General features: G+C 37.2%; 1 protein-coding gene across 1 annotated transcript; it reads left to right on the top strand.

Moving 5' to 3' along the window:
* The first annotated feature begins 12341 nt into the window (after positions 1-12341).
* Positions 12342-14054, top strand: LOC110865633 (temperature-induced lipocalin-1). The gene is made up of 2 exons (XM_022114960.2): positions 12342-12768; positions 13734-14054. Exons 1-2 carry the CDS (start codon positions 12397-12399, stop codon positions 13914-13916), a joined length of 555 nt encoding a protein of 184 aa, XP_021970652.1. The 5' UTR covers positions 12342-12396; the 3' UTR covers positions 13917-14054.
* The last annotated feature ends 2714 nt before the right edge of the window (positions 14055-16768 follow it).

Below are 16768 nucleotides of genomic sequence, written 5' to 3' on the forward strand. Positions count from 1 at the left end.
GGGAGGAAAACAATGAACGAGCCTGTGATGATTGTGACTAGACCATACTGGGTTCCTTTTTTAATTGAATCAATAAATGATCTCTAGACCGCCAAGGAGTCTTTTCAGGTTATATCATCACATGTCATTCTCAACCAGATTCTGAATCAATCCTTTGACTAGACCACTTAAAGGGTCTCTTTTGAATCATGGAATGGTACTATATAATCCAAGGGTCTTGACTATCATGTAGAAGCCCAATAAGGATTTAAGGTAGTACCTTTTTGAATATCCTACTACGAATCCCTCATATGAAGATATGAAAGGTTCTACGAGGATTTGGATAACGAATATCCAGAGTATACAAAAACACAAAATGCATAAAAGAAAACATAAAATGCATAATCACATAATTGTTTAACTTGATTTTAAATTTGTCATCATTTTGTTAATTGCGCACAAGTATTTAAAGCACACCAGGTATCCAATCAGTGGATTTCATTTGGTACTTTAAACATTATCAAGAATCTAACTATGAAGATAGAAAGATCTTAAAGAGAGTATTCGATTTCGATTGTAAGGAACCGAAATGTTCGAATTAAGGTACACAAGGAATCCAATTAAGAACTCTGATTTGAATGATAATCATCCACAAGGGTCTAAAAGATAATAAGATCCCATATGGATTTTAGAAGTTGAAGGTGTTTTGAAACCTTGCACTGGATGTGCTTAAGTCAAAACATGAAGTAAAAAAAATGCTTATGAATATTGAGATGCTAGATATGCCAAGGCGACATATGAAGCGGAATTTGAAGGTTAAATCAATGTATGAGGAAAATATTTTGAAAACTATGCATGGGGTTCTAAAATGTGTTCAATGTTTTTGGAAACCTTATATATAATAGTTTTGAAATCATAAAGAAGGTGTATTAGGTAGGTATATTTATAAAAATGTTTTAAAATCATGCGAGATGAATTTTGAAATTATGTATAAGGTTTTTGAAAACATGTATGATGCTTTTGAAATCATGCACTTGATATAAGTAATTACACTGTATTAATAACATTTTGAAATCATGAAGGTTGTTTTTGAAAATATAGACAATGTTTTTGAAATCATGGAGGTTGTTTTTGAAAATATAGACAATGTTTTTGAAATCATGGAGGTTGTTTTTGAAAACATAGACAATGCTTTTGAAATCATGCATTTGATATGTTAAGTAAATACACTATATTAAAAATGTTTTCGAGCTATATATAAAATGTTTTTGAAATCATGAAGGTTGTTTTGAAAACTTATGCTATGCATGTTGAAAAATCAGAACGTAATGGGTATGAGATTTGAAAATACCCTTAGTTATCTAACCAAGGATTCAAAGGCACAGATATGCAAAAAGCACGATTACTCGCAATTTTGCTTTATTTCTTGTACTTTGTCTCCTAGAATGAAACGAGTACTTAAAATTTCGAGGAAATCATGAGCGATCACTTGAAAGGGAGAATCACAAGAGTAGTTTTGTACAGAGCATAGCTCCTTGATGTGGGTATCATAGGGAAATGCCATACACACATGTAACTACATTTGTATATCAGAATTGCGAACAACGACTTTTATTTATGAACAAAACAGATTGTTTCACAATATAAGAAAACAAAAGAAACAAAGGCATAAGACAGCAACATCCTTTGCTCGGCCAAATGCTCATCCAAGGGTTGGATTTGCATTGACAATCTTTGGGCATTTGTTCCTGAAATGGCTCGTTTCGCCCCAGTTGTAGCACGATCCACGTGGAAAACGAACTTGGATAGGGTTGGCTTGTGGTTGATTCGACAAGTACTTGCCAGGTGACTAATTCGCCCACATGATACACACACACGACACTGCAGGTGAGCTTGGTGATGCCCGTTACATTTGTCGCATTGTGGTGTCGTTCCTTTGTATTGCTTCTTAGGAGGTGGTGTTGCCTCTTGGCTAGGTCCTGCTGGATTAGGTGCAACTACTGCGGGTTTCTTTAAAGCCTTACGCTTCCTTGATTTTGGTGCAGGCTTGACTTCTACTTTCCTCAGTGACTCTTGAGTGGCTCCATTTTTTAGGCGAGACATGGCAATACCTAAATCCACGGACTTCAGAATTACTTCGCCTATTTGCTGGGCAAGTTTGGCTGCTTGCTCAGACATTTGACCGTTGCTGAGGTAAAGAGACATTCTAGAAGAAAATGAAAGACATAGGAAGAAACAAGTTAAAAGTTATCAGATAAACAAAACAGAAGGGCAATGCATACGAATTGCGATCATTTGTTTGTTACCTAAGGCAAACAAATGAGACGGTGACAAATCAAAGCAAACGGGTCATAATAATGTATCGCTGAAGACATGCTTGCCTATAAGTGAACACTTACCCCAAGAGTTCCCAGGTAAGAGTGACTGGTCCGATACTACGGATTTGTACGAATACTCTAGCCTTAGACAGAAAACTCAGAGTACAGGCGTTCACCCTTTCAGTTTGCACGTGTTCACATTATAAAACCCAAACTTTGACGAGATTTGAAGACTTAGAGGGTTCAAAACCTTATAATCAATCATCCTAGAACAGATGATTGCTTTTCAAAGCGGTTTTGAAATTTATGTTCTTGTTGTGGTTGTCGCCTAAGGATAGGTGACGGTATTGTTTTATGATTAAACGCAAGTAAACTCGCGTTAGGGTCCTAGGAAGGTTATAGACTAGGTCAAAGCATTACTAATAACCTAATTCCCTAAAACCATGAGCTCTGATACCAACTTTTCTGTCACACCCCGACCACGTAAAACAACAAAACATGGCGGAATCGTCGGGGAGTGTTGTAACAGAATCATTGTTTCATAACACATGGAAAATTGAAAGGTTGTTTTATTGATAAAAAGAGTTACAATGTCTTAACAAACAAAGAAGTATAACAAAATTAACTAGACTTGATCTTTTATTGTCACTAAGGCCCAAGTCCGCCTATGTGTATCTTGATCAATCCTATGCATCATCTCCTGAAACACATGTGAAAATAGGTACGTCAGCATAAAAACGCCGGGGAGTACGTATGTTTTATTGATTTAGGATTCATGACTTATAAGTTTGGAAAAAGTTGTTTAACAAAATCAGTCCTGATCCTTGTAAAATGTTTTTGTTTTATAAATCATTTGAAAAGCGATGATAAAGTAGGTGATATGTAAAAGAGTAATGAATAACCAAGTAAAAATGAGTTTGTATAAAATGAGTTGTTTGTAAAACAATGTCTTGTGAAAAATATGTTATATGTCTAAACTGAAATGATTTAAACAACGTTGCGATATGTAATATCATACAAGCATTTATATATAGGAAGTACCAGCGGCGTATCCACCATGCTTGTATCATATTACACACGCCTCGTTACTTAAATCACTTACCCCAAACAAACCACCAATGTAAAATGTCTATGTTTAAACCAATTGCCAAACGTATTGAATTAATATGTCAAAATGTTTATGTCAAAATGTAAATCATGTGATGTATAACCAATGTCAAAAATGTTTATGTGTCAAATGTAAATCATGTAATGTGTAACCAAAATGATATGTATGGCAAGTGAAATGCATCAACTAAACCATAGGTAAAATGCACAAAACAAAGTATTGAAGTAAAACTTGGTTTAAATCAACGTTATGTTTTGTGGAAATGCATGCTATACTGATACAAACATTTATGCGGTGTTGAGAAAATGCATACATTCAAGCCTTGCGACTGTGGTGATAAACCCCTAAACGAATTTAAAGGTCTATCTGTGTAAATGTATATCGAATTCGGTCATTCCTTCCATCCAAACAAACCTAGGATGTCAGGAACGGGTTCCTATGGTACCACTACCTACTAACGAACGGCGTGATCAAAGTTAATGAATGTATTTTTGTCCCATTTAAACAACCAAATGTTATATCAAAATGTAAGCAGGTGAAAACAATGCACTAAGTATGCAGTCAAATGAACATACATAGCGTGAAATGTAATGTAAAACAATGTACTAAGTATGCACACAATGGGCATACATAGCATGAAATGTAATGTAAAATGGTGTACTAAGTATGCACACAATGACATACATAGCATAAAATGTCATGTAAAACGATGTACTAAGTATGCACACAATGGACATACATTGCAAAAACACAATGAAAGCATGTACTATATGTGTACTATTGAACATAACAAGCATATGATATGAAAACATGGAAAGCATGAAAGTAACAAGTAGGCACATGTGTTTCACCCCAAAATGTTTGAAAAACAGTAAAAGAGGGGACTATGTACTCACTTGAGGGTGCTTAGAAGTCTTGAACAACAACCAAGCAAAGCTAGAGGGATCACGGTATCAAACGGCACCCTATATAGATAACTACATAAATAACCGGACCTAAATCGGGAGATCGGATAGTATGAGGTTTCGTAAACTAAATGAGTATTGGAACTCATATGATATGGTTTAACAAAGCCTACATACTAAATGATACCTAACCTAAGTGCTTACGACCCGTTTAGGTAGCTTATGCTACTTTAACGCGTCGTTCGCGTAAAACGCGTTCGGACCGCTTAACTAGTCCTATGACACATAAAATATGCCTTAACATGTCTAATACAGTTACCTAATTAGTTTAGATGTCAAAATTTAGGTTACATATGCTTAAAATGAATTTATACGTAAAAAGGGTATTTTGGTAATTTTCCTAAGGCATATAAACTACCTATCATACAATTCTTAAACGACGTGACCATAAGGTGTAACCTCGGAAGGTTATTCCATATACAACTATGGTCACCTAATGTGTTTGGTCAGATCCTAAATATCGACCAAATGGGACGGGTTCGAAAGTATAAGCGATTGATTAGATCGCTTACCTTTACGACCCTAAATAAGCACAAATCTAAAAGTGACGAGCTAAACATGCTAGAACATGTTTAGTTAAGTTAGAAAACAGGTTTGGTATCAAAACAAACGGTTTTGATACCCTAGAGTAGTTTGGTTACAAAATACGCAAGAAAACGCATTTTGGCCGAAACTACGACTCATCACTGAGCCTAGATAACGTGGTAATCAGTAGGTATAGTTACTAGGGACTATAACCATCGTGATTACGCTCACGTTATGAAGTTCAAACGAACTTCGTGTTGACCATAAACTGGTCAATGCAGAAAGTCAAACGCAGTTTGACTTTAACGCTAAAAAGAACGAAAAATGCGAAAGAATACTTATAGAAGGTCCCCGCAAGATTTGACCCGATTCACTCTCAGGTAGGAAGCATATACTTCCACTTAGAGAGTGTAGAATCAGATTCAAATGTGAGGAAATGAGGTGCAACATGGAGGGGGTATTTATAGGTGTAGTAGAACCGTTAAGATCGTTCCTCGTTATCCGAGATTCAATCCTAGCCGTACACATCGAGCCCATAGTTTTAGAAAACCAGGGGAGCCCCTAAACCAGCCCATAGACTCAACAAAACCATGTGCAAAGGTGGGTAACAGCTGGAAATGGCTGGAATGCATTTTCTGCTGTCTGGGGGTTGCTTACGGACCGTAAGCAGGTCCATACGGTCCGTAAGGACCCTGCAGACCAGCATAATTTCAGTTTTGGCAGTTTAGGTCCCTGTGCGCATATGGTCGTGTTTTGGCACTTCTAACACCCGTCGAATCCATTTTTTAAGCTCTACAAGGATGTTAAAGCATAGGGAACATGAAACATGCTCAAAAATATGTCGAATGTCGGTTCGTTTGGCCGTACAATTGCGTTGTTCGGTTAATTACGACGGAAGTCGTAACGGATGCGAAAACGGTCCAAATTGCGTGACGAATGGATTTTTGACAAGCCAATCATTAAAGCATAATATTTTAATGATTACATAAATTTTTGGATGTCCGAATGTATTCAAAACGTAAGTTATGCGCGAAAATGCAAACTTATGCACTTTTTGACGCTTTTAGTCCCTGAATGACCAAGAAGTTTATTTTAGCACACTAAACCCCTCAAAGCCTATTTCTAAGCTAAGTAAAGGATATTTAGGGTGTGTTTAACTTATGATCACGTTCCGGAATGTCCGTTACAGTTCAAATTGACATACTTTCGTAGTTTGTCGAATTTAGACCCTGTAAGCGAATAAACTTGATTTCGGCACACCAAACCGTCCAAAACTTATTTCTAAGTTATGTAAAGGTTATTTAAGGTATGTTAAGCCTATGTCACTATTCTGGAGTGTTTGTTGCATTAAACTGGTTATATTTATGCATCAGTGCGCGTATAACTTTCCAGAAAGCGATTTAGAGCCCGAAATCGAACAAGAGTTGATATGAGCAACTGATACACATGTTTATACAAATCCCAAATATGAAATACAATATTTCATTGGTTTGGTATTTGTTTGATGGTTGAAGTGACACAGATGTCACAAAGAAAACCTAATTGTAGGTTCCTTCTGCCTAGACTGACGATCTATCTATAGCCGCAACTTTATCCATTCTTCTAGTAAGAACAATCAACCTTCATCATCTTCATCACAATCGACTACACCATCAAATCCAACAACCCCATCCATCTCTCAGCTATTACCATCCATCTCCAATGTGTAATGTTTAGATTTTTTATCTTTTTTTATTAGGTGGAGTGTACGATTCAGAAGGATGATAGAACGTTGATATCATTTGTTGGATTTAAAATTGAACATGATAATTCTCGTGGTGGTCGGATAAAAGGAAGAATTCAGTATCATACAGTGGTGATTTCTTTTATCTTTGATCTCTGTTTATGGGTAGTATGTATGTGTTCTTTGATCATTGATGATGATGGAGATTTAGGGTTTAGAGTTTTAACATTTCTTAGCTTCGGAGTCTCAATTTTATCACTACTAGAAAATTGGGTTTTTTCGACCGCATTTCTAGTCGAAAACGGTTGCAATTTCTCTGTTGCGACTGTTTTACGAACGGAAATGCGGTCGAAAAAACACCCATCGCAAATGCCTTGTTGCGGCTGAGTTGCTACCGCTGCTAACTTTTTGTGACCCCAATTTTATTCTGACCATTTCTGTTTTGTTTTGTTGCTACCGCGGCTAACTTTTTAAAGCCTTGTTAGTCATCTTGTATTTTAAACTCTGCTTATAAAGTCTTATTTTTTAAATTTAAGCATTTATCGAATTTTCAAAAATGTATAAAACATTCCACTTAAAACATCAAATACCCGAGTTATCATATCAAAATACATAATCAAAATAAAGTGTTGATAACCTAACTCGATCATTAGCCGTTTTGAAACCTAACTTTTAGCATTGCTTGCTTCAATGTTTGCCATCCTTTCGTTAACCCCACAATAATTTCGTTCAACCTTTCCTTCTCTTCTTCTTTTTCTACCATTATCTCTTTGGATGATCACGTTCAACCTTTCGATTTGAAAAACAACCCATGCAAAGTGTTAAGATTCAAATTTATTAAAAGCAAATTGTTCTTTATATAAGGTTAAGTTAACTAAGGCTCTTTACTAATATACACGTCATTAAACTTTAGTTGACCCGATACATACATTTCATATAATGCTGCAAAGAACATCAAAGCATAGGAAATCTATAGAACAACTACGTTTTTCCCCTGCGCTAAACGGCGGGTGTTTGGTCGGTTACCCCAGGGCGTGACTTTCGTCGTTATCGGCCTGACTCATCGGAAACAATATTTATCCTTCGAGCCATGTTAAGAAAACTACTTTCGTCAATGATGTGTACAAAATGCAACATATAAATTACATCAATAGAGGAATAAAACCAACCCTTTTTTAGTACTAATATTGGAAAAAGTGCATTTATTTCTTCCTTTTGAATTTACAAGACCGAATGAGATTAAAAGAACAAAAGGAACAAATAAGCAGCCAAAAACCAACATAAATACAAGAAGAATGAATAACGTGACATGCCCGACCCCTCGGTAGCATCTCCCAAGATAAAAACAAAAAGACGGAAACTGACCACGGGGCCGTGCCCAGCTGGGCATGGGGCGTGGTCAGCCCTGACACAAGATGACAAAGTTGTAGAAGCTTCTACGCCCACCACGGGGCCGTGCCCAACTCACCATGGGGCGTGGTCAACTCTTAGATTTGCAGAATATTGATAGTACAGCAAAGAGTTGACCACGGGGCCGTGCCCAGAAGACACGGGGTCGTGTGGTGCCCTCTGCTGACAGATGCAATTAATGAAGGAAGAGAAGAAGACTGGCCATGGGCCATGCCCAGTGGACACGGGGTCATGGCCGGGGCTCTGTTCTGGCTATAAATAGGGGTGCTTGGTTCACTTCAGATGCATCCCTTGGCAAACCACTTCTCTCCCACTTTGCCACCATTCCACCACCACTACAACACCAACACCCACCACCATCATCCATCTATCATCTTTAGAGTGTGTAGTAGTCTCGGGATCCAAGATTGATCGTAAGAGTTCTTGTCAGTCAAAGCCCATGTTTGGCTAATCTCTTACATCACTTGGTGTAGACAAGTCTTTAATGTATTACATTTGATTTTTAATCTTTCGGCACTTTTTAATTAGGTTTGTATTAATGACTTTAATAACCAGTTTCTTATGTTGAAAGTGAATTTTCTTTACCATTTCTTCATGGTGTCACTGATTTGCCCACTCGTGTCTTTACGGTCTATATAAAGCGCGTTAACTACTTGGAAGGGGGTTAGAAGGGTGGTTTGGTAAAGTTTTTGTCTCGTTTAGTGTAGAGATCCTGCGAGGACTTGGTTCAAGCTTATCAGGGCCTCCTTCAATGCCCCAAGGGTATTGGATGGCAGGGGTGCGAATAGCTTGAACCCCTCATATGTAAACTACTATTAAAACATTAAACCGGCTTCTTGGGATTGTATCCTTGCTGACTCAAACCACTTAGCCGAGGGTAACGTCATCTTCAAAAGAGGGGCCTACTACTTTTCGCATTAATAACTTACTTAATTGTCTTTCAAATTCCGACCCTTTGGGATTGTATCTCTGCTGACTCAAACCACTGGGTTGAGAGTAACGTCACCTTCAAAAGAGAGGCCTACTACTATAGCTAAGATAATCTCTTAAAAAATCCAAAAGTGCGAGAATCATCAAATGGTACATTAAAGATAAGTTGGATCCAAGTGATTCTATCTTGTCTATTTGTTTTTCATTTTATTTATCTTTTTAATTTTAGATTTATTTTCATGCTTAAAAACTCTTTTCAAAAATTTGGATCGATTAGACGTTGACGCTAAACCGGTATTAAAATCTCTTGTGTCCTTAGACGACCCCGGTATCTTACCAACACTATGCTACGCTCGCGATGGGTGCACTTGCCCAAGTGTGTGTTTAGTGTTAGTATAATATCGTGTTTTATAAATTTAAAACTTGACTAATGCGTAAAACGGGTTTAAAATATTAATAAAAACATATCACGCTACACGCACATCAGTCAACTTTATTAAAACTGACCCAATTGACCCGTGTAAGGCCGGAAGGTGTGGAGGCGCCACCAGGGCCACCTCAGCCCCTATAGCGCCACCCGGCGCCATCGACCCACACCCAGCAATTCAACTCGGGGCGCTATAGGCATGGCTCCACCATGGTAACAAGCTGCAATCGCGAAGAACGAGGAAGGATTGGTTAAATGGGGGGGGGGGGGGGGGGCTATAGCTTGAAGGGGCTTTATCCCACACCCTTCAAGTTAAGGGGAGAGGCCTTAAAGCCCTTGTGTGACGTGCCGTTGATAAAGCCCCTCCCACACCCTCTAGCCTAAGAAAACTATTCGTTTAATAGAACTAACCCATTCAGTTAACCACAATGTCGGTACTAACTTGTTGTGTCTGAGCAGCAATAGCAACTCCCCAATGAGTTTTGAAGAACACAAATGCTACTGGCCGTATGGCTTTCGGGTCATACATCATATTTTTTTCTCTCTTCTGCTATCTGTATGTAAAAGTGCATTAAAAAACTTATAGGATCATTTGTGGGGTCAATAGTTTATATGTGTTGACATTTGCAGTTGACTATTGCATAGTCAATAGTCAATTAGACTAAATGACTTATGTTTGTAATAATAACCTTTACTATAAACATGAACATTTAGGTATAGTTGATAGTTAACACAGTGAAGTTGAAGATAATTTGGAGGGAGATATATTTAAATGACACAGAGTCTTAAAGCGTAACTTAGGTCATAACACAGGGTTGTAAATGAATGGGTAAATCAGTCATTTAACAAACGGCGTTACAGAGGGTCGTGATTATTGCGAATTGGAAATGTTGGGGACTCAGACATCCATATTTTTAAAATAGGGTCTCAATGTGTCAATCAAAGTTTATCACAAGGACTCAGTTTGAGGTTTACTCAAGATTAAGGTGGTGTTTGTTTTTTGGGTAAAAGCTCTTCTGAGCACTTATGTCTGCGTCGCGCAGACGCGCGCAGACATAAGGGTCCTGCAGCCTGTTTGTTTTCTTGAAGATCTGTAGACCTTTTACCTCTGCCTCACCTCTTCCCCAAGCAGACTTATACCCATGTCTTCAAACCTCTTCAAACCTCTTCTCTCCTCTCCTCTTCAACCTCCACCACCCAGATCCACCACATCACGGTCACCGTCAATCCTCACCACCACCTTCACCGTCAATCCTCACCACCACCACCACCACCGTCACTGTCAATAGAACAAAACCCAGAAAATAGAACCACCACCACCGCCGCCACCTGATACATCACCACCACCATCATCATCGGAGCTACACAGTCCACCACCATCATCATCGGTGGAGAGAGAGAGAGGGAAAGACCGGAGAGAGAGAGAGAGACCGTAGAAAGAGAGAGAGAAAGAAGAGAGAGAGATCAGTGAGAGAGAGAGAGACCGTAGAGAGAGAGAGAGAGGGAGCGGCAGGAACGATGGTGGTGGGTTTTGATGGCGGTGGTGCTTTGGCGGAGGTGGTGCGGTGGTGGTGGGTGACGTTGATGATGACGAAAAAGATGGAGAATGTTTTCGGTTGTTACTGATCGAGATTTGGGCAGATTATAGTGATTTTGTGTTGAGAATTTGGGGGAAAAGGTGGAAGCGGTGGTAGATGAAGGCAGAGAGAGAGAGGAGTGTTGTGTGTTGTATGTGTGTTGTGAGAAGAGGTTTTTGTATAAGTAAAAAAACAAACACTCTTCTCCTTACAGACTGCAGACTTTTGGTCCATCTCTTCTCCTGCAGATGCCTGCAGATATGGTCCGCAGACTGCAAACCGTTTACCTCTTCAAAACCAAACAGCACCTAAGTGTTATAATATTAAACTTAACTCTAATCATTTAAGTAACTTATCATGCTAAACAAAAGACGTTATATAATACTATAAATTTTTAATTTGAATATTTAAACGAGACTACTAATTAAAGAGGTTGTCTCGAGACACTGAAAGTTAGAGTTTTAAAAACTTCGATACTACTTTTTTAAAAGCATATTTTATTTATGGTATTATTATTTTTTAACATGTAATATCTTTTATAATAGAATGTTATTCGTAGCTCATCCCATCATTCCTATTTTCTAAAATTATATTTATTATATCATGTATATACATAACAAAATTTAATTACAATTCATTTACAACTTCATTAGTTGTAATTTATTTTTTATTATTTTAAACTAGTAGTCTTATTATCATTATTTTCAATTTTTTTAGTTGTATTGTTTTATAGTCTTATAAAATAAAATGGATTACAGTGACCTAATAGAGAAATGAAAACATGGAAAAATTATATTTGGATTGCTGAAGTTGTAGCTTTTCTTTTTATTTCACTATTTGTGTAACAAATCGTTTCACTAATAAGGATTATATACAAATTTGTTATTTATATATTTTTCGATATTAATCTATGTAGTACACACGGATTTATATGCCACTAAGGGTTTGTAAGCTGGAGGCAAGAATATAAATACATAATAACAATTTAAATGCCAATCATCTCTTGATCAAATGGTGGAACGATTGAATTTCTCTTCTCTTGGGAGATGCAGATTCGACTCTCACTTGGTGTAGAGTGAGCCACTGACGGTCAATGATAGGAGACTCGGTGAAACCTAGGTTCGAACCTAGAGCCAAACGAGTTTTACCGATAATTTCACCATCGTGCCTACGGGCAGGTGGGTTACCGGGTTTTCCACGGAATTGATGATGAACTCTGGTTACTTTCGAAGTACTTCGGTCCAGTAAGTGCCCCGAGAGTGCTCGGTTAGCCATTCAAAAAAACAATTTAAATAAATGAAATTATCCAAAAATATATTATGAATCTTAAATCTAAGGCTACAAATTCCCCATGACATCCTTATCTACACCCCTCGACTATATTACACAGCACCCAAAATCTTTACAAACGTTCACATCTCATAATCAGACACCATGGCCAAGAACGAGGTTGAAGTTGTGAAGGGCATCGATCTAGCAAGATACATGGGCAGATGGTACGAAATAGCTTCATTCCCATCGAGAGATCAGCCCAAAAACGGGATAAACACGAGGGCTACCTACACACTCAGGGATGATGGCACTGTAAATGTGTTGAATGAGACTTGGAGTGATGGCAAGAGAGGGTTCATTCAAGGAACTGCTTATAAAGCTGACACCAACAGTGACGAAGCTAAGTTGAAAGTTAAGTTTTATGTGCCCCCGTTTTTGCCTCTTATTCCTGTTACCGGTGATTACTGGGTGTTGTATCTTGATGAAGATTATCATCATGCTCTCATTGGTCAACCCTCTAAGAAGAACCTATGGGTATGCTTTTTTTTGGTGTTTCTGTGTTCAGCCGGGTTTGGCATAGTTCTACCCTCCAGGGCACACTTTTCCCCAGAGCCTTAAGTTTTTAATATTTTTATAGAGTAAATTACAAAAATCGTTCTTTATGCATGTCACTTATTGCAAACTGTGTCATTTGTCTTCAATAATTACAGAAAACGTACTTGATGTTAGCAAACCCTTGCAAATTATGTCCTTTATCCCTAACTCAGTTATTTTTTGTGGTTAAATCTGACCAAATGGACCTCACATGAGGGTATTTTTGTGGTTAAATCAGACCAAATGGACCCTACATGAGAGTAAAATGACCAAAATACCCTCACATGGTATTTGGTCATATTTAACAACAAAAATTAACTGAGTTAGGGCTAAAGGACATAACTTGCAAGGGTTTGCAAACATCGAATACGTTTTCTGTAATTACTAAAGACAAAGGACACAGTTTGCAATAAGTGACATACATAAAGGACGATTTTTGTAATTTACTCTTTTATATAACTTTTCTTGTAAAATGAAAGCTGATGAAAAATAAAATCTAACAATATTTACCATCCAATATGATTTTTAAACTCTTGACTGGGCAGAGCTAATGTGTTAGTAGGGATAACACGAGCTACGACTCAACCCCGTCTTCGTAGTGTAAAAATACCACTCAATTCGGCCTTTGTTATACAAAGAATACCCCAAATCCTAAAAGAAAAAACTGGGATATCCCTAAATTTTTGGGCTAGCTCTGTCCAGTTTACCTCTTTTAAAATCTAACCTAATACCCATATTCCTATGTTACCCAATTATAACCCATGAATTTAGCGACCTATTTTTTGTTTAAACTCATAAATTTAGAGGCCCATTTTTTTTCTGGTCGCACAGAGCCACCGAATTCTCATGGACGGCCCAGGAGTTAAACCGGTGTTTTTGTGTAACCTAGAACTTGTTGTATGTAGATATTGTGCAGGGAGAACCAACTTGATGAGGAGATATATAATCAGTTGGTTGAGAAGGCGAAGGGAGAAGGGTATGATGTGAGCAAACTGAAGAAGACGACACATACAAACCCACCACCGGAGACAGAAGATGCACCCGCGGATAAAGGGATTTGGTGGTTGAGATCGATTTTTGGCAAATAGAGCCTCAGGACGAGGAACAAGAACTCGTAAAGGGATGATTTGGGTTATTGAATGTGTGCTTGTACAATGTACCTGTTTATGTAATTACAACTTGTATTTAGTTAATGTTGATCGGGTTATTGAGGTCATTTGGTTTAAGGATTTTGTAGAACAGAAATGAAACGTGGACACAAAACCTACATGAAAATAAGTAGTTAGGGAGTCGTAAACTTGTCTATACATTTTAGTAAGTGAGGTGTGTTCTGGTTCAGTGGATAAACAGGTCAGCTATGTAGCATGGAGACGCCTAGAACCATCGGGTACCCGTCTCGGTGACGAAAACGTCATGGGGACGTCCCCTAAACGTTTCCGGGTATTGAGGAAGGCGACTACACATTTCTGGGACGACGACTACAAGTTTCGGGGACATATCATATTATTTTTGGGGTAATCACAGTGAAAAGTAGTTGGATTAAAAAGAAAAAATGGGAAAAGGTTATCGGAAAATATTCAGATCGATCTCGGAGTTACAGGAGTGGTTGCGAGGAAGACAATGGGTCACCTAGTAAATTATCTATAAGTGAAGGGTAATCTTGTAATTAACCTTGCCCATTAAGAAAAGACTACTAGCCTACTACCGTACAAAGAAAAGTATCCACTGTCATGCCTTCTTGTCATGTTAATACTTTAATTCCTCATGTTTTTATTTTTTATACTTTTAAAACGTTTGTGAGATTTTTTTTTTAATTTAGCTTAAAAATATCTAGATTTATAATTATATCTATTCTTTTTGCTTTAGTTATTTTGTTGATTTACGTCTCTAAATAACAATTATTCTTAAAATATAGAATCAAAATCCCGTATCGTCCCCGTACCTCAATCTCGTACCCGTTCCCGGGCTACATAGCAGGTCAGGTTGATACGTAAACCTGTATAAAATTAAAATAAAAAAAAATCATGTAGCGTTTATACGTTTAATCTTCCAACCCTTCTATAGTCGACTCACATGAAGAACGTACTTGGCCCATTTTGATTTAAATCGTTCACCAGAAGGTTAGAAGTTATGTTTATGTTCGCTTATTTATTATCAATGAAGTTTTCAGATGAAAACAAAATTGTGTATTTCACTGAACATATGTCTCGTTTGTTCATATATGTTCCTAAATGAATACGTCTTTTGACATCCTTTTCTTTCGTTGCTTAACAAAATTTAAAAACTTACATACATATCCCAGCCAGACACATCAGCACTTGCTATATATTTCACTTATCCGTTGTTGGCTTGTTGCGACTTACTATTATTATTATAGATATTATACATTATACAAATTAATTTAAATTGGCGATGAATAGTGTTTTGAATTTTTTTAAATATTCTTTTTGAGTTTTTTTAATAAAAAATATTTATCATTTAGTTTATTTTTTAATACCTTACTCATTTTAGTTTTTTTAATCTAACTATGTAACTATACTTTTTAAACATTGTGGAACAGTTTTTCATGAAAATGGATATCGTGTCGCTATCATACCAAATAGAACCGGAACCGACGATATATAGTATTTACTTTTTTTTGTATTCAAAACAACATATTTTTTTGTATTGTATATTATACGAGTGCCGATAACAATATTAAAAATGTTTTTTTTATTGTAAACTATACGAGTCTCGATATGAGAAGCATCTAATCGATTTCGACCAAATAACATTGGTACCGATATCGGCAATATTAGAAACAAGAATTCGTTTTTAAGGTTTTTGATTGATATAAAAGATGTGTCGATATACTTTTGAGCATATCGCGACTTTATTTCTTTAGTTTTCTCTTTCAATTACTATAGCGAGTGTCGATATTGAAACGAACCCAACCGAACTGATAATAATTGAGTTACTGCCGCATAGCGCGGGTGAAAACCTATTAGTAGTACATCAAAAGGACTAAGATTTCATGGTGATATATGAAATAACTTCATATCTTTCACAATTTTGTATCATTTTAAATGGCGTTATGTTCATATACGAGAAACAATAAGTTTGCATATCTCGTACTTATTAGGGTTATTGGATTTTATCAGCCCAAACTATTGGCTATTGGCTGCTGTCATCCTCAACTATCAATTTGACGTCCATCACCCCCAACTTAACACTTAGTGTGTTCTGTCACCACATCGTTAACTGATCACTAACTTAAGATCCTGTTACTATACTTTTGGGGGTGTCATAGGGATATTAGGAAGGTTTTAGGGATCTTAGGACATCCCAAATGTATAGTAACAAGATCAAAAGTTAGTGATCAGTTAACGACGTGGTGATAGAACACACTAAGTGTTAAGTTGGGGGTGGCGGACGTCAAAGTGATAGTTGAGGATGGCAGCGGCCAATAGCCAATAGTTAGGGGTGATAAAATCCAATAACCCTCCTTATTAAGTGCTAGTTGAACTTGATCATATATGCATACATGTTTTGTTGGTTTTGTTATTGTTAGTGGATGTCAATGCTCTCTTCTTTGGATAGGTTTTGTTAGCCTTCTTTCTCATTGAATAGATTGTATTTGATATGGGTTTTTGTGAGGGTTTTTTTTATTTTTTTATGGAATTAGAGTATATCTAGTTTAGCTATTTGGTAATTTGGAGTTTGATATGTGTAGAAAGATGTGGGTTTTGGGTGCTATCAAACACTCATTGTTCTTGATTGATGAACACACATGGAAATAGGATTCTCAATTAATTTTGGTTGGTGGACACTCGGACCTCAAATACCGCCTATGCATTTCGGGTACGTGAGCTGTGGTTGAGAGAAGAATTCCACAATTAAGCGTGCTTGGGTGGGAGCAACTCCTAATATATTTTCAGTGGAGTAATAAAAGAAATCTTTG

The sequence above is a fragment of the Helianthus annuus genome, chromosome 6 (assembly GCF_002127325.2).
Source record: "Helianthus annuus cultivar XRQ/B chromosome 6, HanXRQr2.0-SUNRISE, whole genome shotgun sequence".
NCBI lineage: Eukaryota > Viridiplantae > Streptophyta > Magnoliopsida > Asterales > Asteraceae > Helianthus > Helianthus annuus.

Excerpts from the sequence above, each read along its gene's own strand:
- LOC110865633 (XM_022114960.2), top strand. The coding sequence starts at position 12,397 with ATGGCCAAGAACGAGGTTGAAGTTGTGAAGGGCATCGATCTAGCAAGA. Across the intron at positions 12,769-13,733 it reads CCTCTAAGAAGAACCTATGG|ATATTGTGCAGGGAGAACCA; the intron begins GTATGCTTTTTT and ends TGTTGTATGTAG.